An 8,953-nucleotide genomic window follows, 5' to 3' on the forward strand; every position below is an offset into this window, starting at 1 on the left:
TGGCAAACTCTCTGTGGCAAAGGCAGCATCTGAGCTTTATCGAACTTGCTTGCATGACCTAGTTTCTTAGGCTTGCTTGCATGACTTAGTTTCTTAGGCTTGGCTTATCTTTCTATATTTCTTGGTTTTTTTTTTAGGACTATTTCTCTTTAATAGTATTAGACTTTATATCCCTTCATTTTTTTAAGACTGTTACTTTAACAGCATTAGATTATTTTTTTCCATTTGGTACTATGGTGGGTTTAGAAAATTATTATCTTGCTGCCATGATTGCTATGGTTAATTTACATGTTGAAGAAATTACAAGCAGGGGCAGCAGAAATAATTGGACTGTCAATCTCAGCCTGAAAATTACTTGATAAATTTCAAAATAATTCACATTACAGATATTTACAACATATGCAATCAAATGTCAATTTTTATGGGAAACAATGTACATGAAGAGGGATAAACATTAGATCCATCCATCCAGCATTGAGAGCCTTTGCTTTTCCAACATTTACTCTGGAATTTGAGAGCCAACCGCTAAAACCTCTGGAATTTGAGAGCTAACCACTAAAACCCCATCTTCCACCCAAGCTGGATCTCTAAATTCTAGTTTTGATGAATAGATAGGATGCAAAAATTAATTAAAATCCACCTCTTTGTTCTGTACCTTAAATGCTGCATTAAAGAATCAAAGTAAATTTACCAAAGTCAATTCAGCAAATCATAATGGTCTAAGAACTTGTAAATGTCATATTAATATAATGTTTATATCTATATAAACATATTATATCATGAAAATTATATCCATACATAATTTAAGATAAATTTGACCTTTTAATTTTAAATTAATTTGAATGTTAATTAAACAATGGCAGGCTTAATTAAAGATCCGTATACCGAAAGATTGACTCTGGCATAACTGAAATAAGCTCAGGCAAGTTGACAAAAACAAACAGCAAGGGTGGCAAAGACTGCAATTCTTCAATTGAATTGTTAATCAGGCTTAGTAAGATAATGAAGATAAACATGTATAAAAAATATTGGCATACGGCTCATGAACCAATACAAGATCAATATCAACAAAGATAAGTTCCTAAAACTACGAGTTGATGATTTGAATTCCACTTGTCATCATTATGATCATCATGCTTTTGACAATTGTCACCACAAGATGTTCATCATCATGTTTATGCCACTTCTAAGGTTATTCATCCAAATTTGAGTGCAAGACAAAAGGGATTAATATGGACCTAGATTGGTTAATATGTAGTGTATAATTCAACTATATATCCCACTTAACTTTGAGAAACAAGCCATGATGATCGTGGTTTTGTTGCTGTAGGTATGGAGAAAAGACAGGACAGGTGACAAATGACGGACGCGTTTCTGTTCATATAAATAAATGCTAAATGCTAAATGCATGGTGACAACAAAGTGCTATTCATGTACTTTGTTCGCAATTCTGGTAGTTCCCAAAGCTTGCGAAGTCCTCCATATCTTCTGCATCACAGTAACTGTGCCATTAAGCAACTTTCACATGATTAACCTGAACAATGGCATTGAAAAATGGCATAAGCATGGCTCATCAGACACCTCTGACGATCTGCCAGTCCTCATCTGAGGACCCTTTTGTATGCAAGCCTTAAAGGCTCTGCTTTTTGTAGTCTCTATGCGAGACTTATCAATAAATTCAATGCCTTTAAAAAAAAAAAAGCATGGCCATCACAGTTGTCATCCAGAGCTTGCAAAGTCCTCCATATCTTCTGCACTGAGATTCCATTCATTCCCCTTATAACAGGAGTGAAGATTTCACAACCGATATTCATGCTTACCTTGATCCTAACCATAACCTTTTTCTAGTAAATTTTTTTATAGGCCAACCACCTATTCCTCAATTAGCAGTAATGGATACCGGAAGCAGCCTTCTATGGGTTCAATGTCTCCTTTGCCTCCCCAATGCTCCAAGCGGTATGGTGCCATATATAATTCTACAAACTCCTCAACATATACTAGATTGCCACGCAATTCTTAGTGTTGTATCTTTCCCCAACGTGTTAAGTCCTTGTGCATCTCGTCCGATCCATGTTTATACCACCAGGCATATGTTTACGGTGTTGATTCAATAGGAAACCTGGTCACAGAGAAACTTAGTTAGAATATCAAATGATGGCTTCACTGTCGTGGCTGATGTGATATTTGGTGCAGTTTCTTGAATGGAGACCTCCAGCCAGATAAGCTCATCAGCGGAGGATTTGGACTTGGCTGCGGACGCACATCATTGGCAACTCGACTGGGTAAGTTCTCATATTGTATTGGCAATGTTTTGGATCCTAACTATAATCCTAACAAATTGGTTATGGGATGTTTTAGATCCTAACTATAATCATAACAAAATGGTTAGGGGTGATGGAGAGTAACACCTTTGGAAGTGATCGATGGCAACTATCATGTTCTTCTTGAAGGCATTAGTGTTGGAGAGAAAAAGCTTCCAATAGATCCTAATATATTTAGAAGGAAAGGGGAGAACAGATCACTGATTCTTGTTCGGTTTCTACTTGGCTAGTAAAGCAAGGGTATAATGCACTTCTCAACAAAGTCCAAAGTCTACTAAATACGATGACACAAAGTGTTAAGAAAGAAGGTATTGTGTGCTAAAGAGAGCAATAAATCTAGACCTCAAGGGATTTCCAACAGTGAATTTTCACTTCGTTGGAGAAGCTGATTTGGTGCCAGATGGGCTTAGTAGCCAAAATTTAGTGTTATTACTTCTGCGAGTTCATGAGCACAAAACTTACAGGTCGACAATGATGATACCAACATTGAGACCGAGTGGCGTGGGACTTAAGATCTTGCGATATGTATGTGAAGTTCAATCCTTCACATGTTTGAAGGAGCAGAACTGGCATCGACTAACCATAGATTTCCGGAGATCTTTTTGTTTATAGACACAGCGAGTTGCTGGACTTAACGCAGGCTTTTTGTTATTTTATATAATGGGAATAATATTTTGTGCCTAGCTCATTTCCCCTTCATTTCCGCCTCTTCCATTAAGCCAATGTAATTGTATATTGTAAATCCAACAGGCATCGGAAGTACAAGTGCAATGTCATCGGAAGTTCATGGTTAAGTATATAGTGACAACAGGGAACCTATAATAGTTAGCTACTGCGGCTGAGATGGCTCGTTGCATATGGGGGCAGGGTTTGGTTGATCAAATTGCAGTGAAAACTAAGATAAAGAATTCGCCCCCAATCAAGGGAAAAATGGGAGACAAACTTGTAGAATCGGGTCCATGGGCTCAATTGCTTGATCAAATTACTTGATATCTCTTGTTAGTGTAAGAGAACGTGAACTTGACACAGACATCCAGCTAACCAGGCTGGTGGAGGTGCATTAGAATCATTTGTCATGATTTTCAGCTTAAGAGGATTACTCCTTACTCCTTATAAGAGTAGAAACGTAAAATTTGGATTGTACAATCGTCCAGAGTATATATGCACAGCCCGAGTACAGGAGTCTGTACACTTTTATTTTTATTTTCTAAAAATAATGGCACTAGAGTGTACTTAAGCTGAGCCAGTTTGCGCAGCCACAGCTGATACATGACCATAAGAAATGCATCATAATTGATGGGAAGCAAGTATTTAATGCTGGCTTTAAACTCAATTTCTCCAGCATGCTTAGTATGTGCCCTTAATGCTGTGCTGCAAAATTAGTTTGATGTAAACTTGCGTCAAGCAATTCAAGCAAAAATAGCCAGCTTATTGCTTAACAAACATGAAATTCTTTTAAGGTTTTACTAGTAAAATGAACAAAATAACGTAAAGATAATGAATTCTCATTGAGACAAAGATACTGCGCAGATGAAATTTTGCTGTAAACAAATCTGAATATCCTTTCTAACATCATCACTAATGATAAAGGAAGCTCGAGTGCATATCTTGATGCTGGGTCAGATGGATCAATAGAGACTATATCCAAAAAATTGGCTTACGAGAATGGCAATTCCAAGAGCAATTGCTACAAGGGAAGAAGCCCAAGTAAGTTTTTCAGTAATTCTGGGCACCCTATCCTTTAATGCTTGACTGCATGAGCCTATAAATACTGTATAGCATCCCATTGCAACTACAGTTCCAAGCAAGAACATAATAAGGAATGCAGCACCAGCCAAGCGAGATGGCAAAGCAAGTGCTGGCAAAACCATCATTAGTGCATCTGGCTGCAACCCATGAATGATCCCTGTGGCAAAAGTAGCAAAGCCAAGCTTCTTTTTCCCGACCGCTGGGTTTTCAAGTGTCTCATACACGCTAACATCACACTCAACATTTTCCAAGGCAACACAAGGGGCAGGAACTTCTGAAGCTTCCCTTATACCCATAGCCCCAATAGCAAGCAATGTTAAGCCCACCACTCTTGTACCCCAAGTTCGGATAACTTCAACGTGGAGGCGGTCCTTTAGTAGCAGGAATAGTAAGCCAAAGATAACCTGACCAGCATCATGGCCACAGCCCCAAAGAGCTCCAACAACAGCACTTTCCATTCGAGTACGACCAATTGATAGTGGAGCCAAAGCAGCAAGGTGGTCAGGCCCTGACAAGGTGTGTAAGCAACCAGCAAAGAAACCAGTCCATGCACTACTTAGTAATTCCCCACGGATTACTCTGCCACCAACTGCAGCAGCTGCAGTTCCACTGGTTTTAGCAGCAGTTTGTAAGGTTGCAAAAGCTGCTGGTGCAAAAATTGGTTGGATTAAGAACATGACAATGGCAGAGAGAGCTATAAATGTCCCAGCTGTAATTGCCTGAAACGTGTGTCAAATACAAAAATATTTTTAGGCTTTGTCAATAAAGAGGACTACACTACCTTCAATCTCCAAAGAGAATTTTATTCCTAATAAACTGTAAACACTATGTTGACTGCAATACAATGCATAACAAAGCATATCACTACAGCACTGCCATGGGATGCCTGAGATTACAGGGATGTGCACAGCAAATGACATCTATTCAGAATTTATCCCAGACTTCCTTTATCTATCGAGATCTCAGAATCACCACTAATCAGCAATAATGGAGAATTAAAAAATTCCAAATGCATGAGTTCTTTCGGTTCTACTTATGTTAAAAGGTTTTGCTTTCAACCTCTAACAATATCAGTAATTGCAACACTAACAACAATAAAATGTTAATCAGAGAGTCACCCAAGAGTCTTTAGTGTGGAAGAAGATGGTGGAAGTGTTTCCATGACAAATATAATTAGGTCATAGTATGATAAGCCTTGAGACAAATAACATAGATGTACTCTTTTTTTATCTCCCATATGCAAGTATATGCATGCAAAGCATGAATTATACTTTCACTCATACAAAGTTTGGCGAGACATCATTTGTATAGCAGAAAAGTGTGAAAAGAGTAGACTCTTCATTAAAGCTAGTTTCACTCCAATTTCCTATTCTATTTAACTGATTGGACCTAAATTGCAAATGTGTACATAAATAGTCATGTCAAATTTGGAATTCATGTCTGCACCAACAAAAACCAAAAATGAACTAATAGAATCTCCATATCCAGTTCCCCCTGATAATTTTAGATTCTTCACATTGTACATTGCTTAGTTAAGCATGCAAATGAAATGATACACCAAAAAGTGCAATAACACATTAAAATTCAGATGGAATGACGATTGATAAGTAACTCTGCTAAATTGCCTTTTACCCCTTGCTGCTAGGTATCCCTCTCAACCATTCTTCAAAAGAGAGCTACAAAAGAATGGGAAACAACGAAGTCCTACAAGTATTGGAGACAAAATTCCATTTACCCATAGTTTAATTTATTGGATACAATATTTCTTCACCCTCTAACCAGAAATCCTTAATTAAATACTGACCAAGTCAACCCTTTAACGTTTAAGTATAAAGCTTTATAAATTAAAATTAAACACCAAGGAAATTCCAATTTACCACAATTAAGCTCAAATTATCAAATCAATCTTTTCTTAGAAACAAATTAGGAGACAATTATAGTAAACTTTAAACGGAAAAAAAAAAACTCTGAAAAGCCTCAAATGTTTCTTTTCTTTCCCTCCTTTTTTTTCCCACATCAATACTGCTAAGGAAAGAAATCAATTACAATGAAATTTAAAAAAAAAAAGTAGTAAAAAATTGTATAAACATCATACCTTTCTTTGTGCAGAAGCTCCAATTGCAATAAGCTTGAGAAAATTGAAACTGGGTGTTGACCCATTTGCAGAGTCGAGTCGGGGAGAAAGGAGTGAAGGCAATTCATTGCTTGGATTCGATTGAGGAGAAGAAAACTGAGATGGGTTATCGGTCTTGCATGAAATTGAGATGACTCGCCTGAGCTGCGGTTGAGTGAGCGAAGGAAGGAAGTTGACTTTAGGAGAGTCGAATCGGCCAAGTCGAGAGAGAAAAGGAGAGGGCCTTGGAGAGATTTTCAAAGCGGTTGGAGAAGACGAATATAGAAGCCTTTCCATGGCTTCCTTTATCTCTCTCCGAAAGAAATAGTTTCAAAAGGTTGAGACAGTAGCAGAGAGAGAGAGGTGAGTTTTGTTGAAGATAAAGTTTTGGCAGAGAGGAACAAAATGGGTTAACAGAAAATTGAAAATGGGGATTATATTATTTGCTTAAAATTTTTTTCGGGATTCTCGAACTAATTTTTGACTAAACCCTTGCTTTATGCACTCAAGAGTAAATCCTTTGGTCCGTTGCTGTAACTCTGTAAGAGTCAATATTGGTGAAATTGGAAATGGTTTTGGTAAGAAAGAAAATGGTGTTTGCTTATAGTTGAAAGTAATAAGTTAAGGATTATTATTATTTTATATGCCTATGGTAAAATCTTTAATCATACGGAAGGATTTTTTAATTAGAAAAAGAAAATTTTGATTTCAATTTTTATTAAAAATAATGTATCAAATATTAAATCAAACATCTAAAATAATTTAAAGGTGTTAAAATTTGTCAAATTATTTCCCTACATGGTTGTTATAGTGTTCCAACACGTAAATAAATAAAATCTTATTGCAGTGTTCGAACTTAATCAAATAAAAAATTTCATAAATATGTAAAATTTAAAATCACGAATATTATTTCTAAAAATATTTTAATAAAATGATCATATTTGATTTAATAATATATATTAATAATATTAAATATAAATTTAATTTAGTGAATATTACTGCTTACTTATCCGTAACCATTTTAAAATATAATACTGTTGCTATGCCTGACTACTTATCCCTAGTTTTAGTGCCCACTCAGCATTGTGCAGTTTGTGGCGTTGTCCATGGTTTGACTGCTCCCCATCAACATATATCCTCATTATCTCCAGAACAGCTGCTTAAGCTAACGAGTGAGTGGTCTTCAAGTCTTCCGTCCACTCAACTTTTCCTAGGCCTTTCCTTTTGAGTTCTAGGAAGCAACTATTTCCAAGGAAATTGAAGGGATTAAGGTATGAACCATAAAAGAGAGCAAATCTGAAATCTCCTACAAGGGGAGGAAATGTTGAAAAGAGAGTAATCATGTGCGGTGGTTGAGGGATTAAGCCGGCTGAGGGAACAAAGTTGGTGAAGTTGGCAGCATATGGGGGACTGGGACTTGGAGTTGGAGTTGGAGTTGGAGTTGGAGTTGGCTTGGATTTTGAAATTTGGACTTATTCAAACTATTGGACAATATCATTATCATTAGATAAAGCTATCCTTCAATTTTAATGAAAGAAAAGTGCTTGTTTCCAATTTTTGAATGAAGTCCACAACTTGACACTTCAAAGGCCACGTGTAGAGCCAACCACGGCTCCACCCCACCCTGACACATACGCTCCCCGCGCTAGCCTCTGCCCGGCACACTCGATCACCTGCGCCCGTTGTTGCGGGCCGCTCGTCATTTGGGTCTTGAATCAAAGTGGCTTCAGCTGGTTGAGGCAGAGGGACCTTGGATTTTAGCCAACTCAGCCTCTGGGCTCATGGCTAGAGACCCTCTCGAATTTCCCTCACTAACCTCATCGGACCGCCTCGGCCCAGTCCTTAGTCCTTACCTTAGACATCAATGAATCGGGCTTCGATTCTCATGGTCCAAACCCAACTTGCAGTTAGTCCACGATTCAATCTTTCTTGTTCTTATTTTTTTCCTTAAAGATGTCCATTCATAAGATATTATTATTTTTAAAGTAACTTAACTCAAATTTTATTATTTAATAAGATATTCGAATTTTATAAATATTTGATTAAATTTTTTTATTTTTTATATAAATTTTTATCAAAATATCTTAGACATTGTTGAATATGAAACAAAAATAAATTTAAAATTAATTTTTATATATACTATTAATGAAAATAAAATTAACAAATTAAAATTAATTCATAAAATCAAATAAAAATTTAAGCTCATATTTAGTGTAATTAATAAATTTATATAAGTATTATATTAATTATAAATAATTTATTCAAAAAAATAATATATAAAACTAAAATTTAATGTTAAAAAATATTATTTATAATTATGTAATGAGTGTCTTAAAATCACTACTCGAACTTGTGACCTATTATAATTTTTTTATCAAATTTTACCTGAATCCGATTTTAGGACAATTAAATAATATAAAATACTCTATTATAAGGTATCAAATCACGTCCTTGTTTTCTCACTCTCGCAGACAACTTAGGGTCTCATTTTGTCCACTTAAAGAAAGGGTATATCCGTCATTGAAAAAAAGGATAAAGGTTCCCCTTACGTGTCATCCATAAAAGAAGGCCATGTCATCATTTATCTTATACCACAAAACCGAAGCTCTACCCCAAATTCACCTCAGCCCTTGACCAGACCACCCTCTATCCTAAAGGATCATAATCACCTGTTCAACCAAACGGTCGTGTTATCTTGCACCACTAGATTATCACCAAAAGTCAATGGTTTAGAGTCAACGATCCTCTGGCTTTGGCAATCTATAAAGTG

At 36.3% G+C, this 8,953-nt stretch overlaps 1 protein-coding gene across 1 annotated transcript; it reads right to left on the bottom strand.

Annotated features, from left to right (window-relative positions):
- Nucleotides 1-3,805: 3,805 nt before the first annotated feature.
- Nucleotides 3,806-6,653, bottom strand: LOC18607535 (high-affinity nickel-transport family protein). The gene is made up of 2 exons (XM_018116568.2): nt 6,166-6,653; nt 3,806-4,789 (listed from the first exon to the last, which is right to left on the bottom strand). Exons 1-2 carry the CDS (start codon nt 6,478-6,480, stop codon nt 3,950-3,952), a joined length of 1,155 nt encoding a protein of 384 aa, XP_017972057.2. The 5' UTR covers nt 6,481-6,653; the 3' UTR covers nt 3,806-3,949.
- Between the last annotated feature and the right edge of the window lie 2,300 nt (nt 6,654-8,953).

This window comes from Theobroma cacao, chromosome 2, assembly GCF_053813885.1.
Source record: "Theobroma cacao isolate CCN51 chromosome 2, ASM5381388v1, whole genome shotgun sequence".
Classification (NCBI taxonomy): domain Eukaryota; kingdom Viridiplantae; phylum Streptophyta; class Magnoliopsida; order Malvales; family Malvaceae; genus Theobroma; species Theobroma cacao.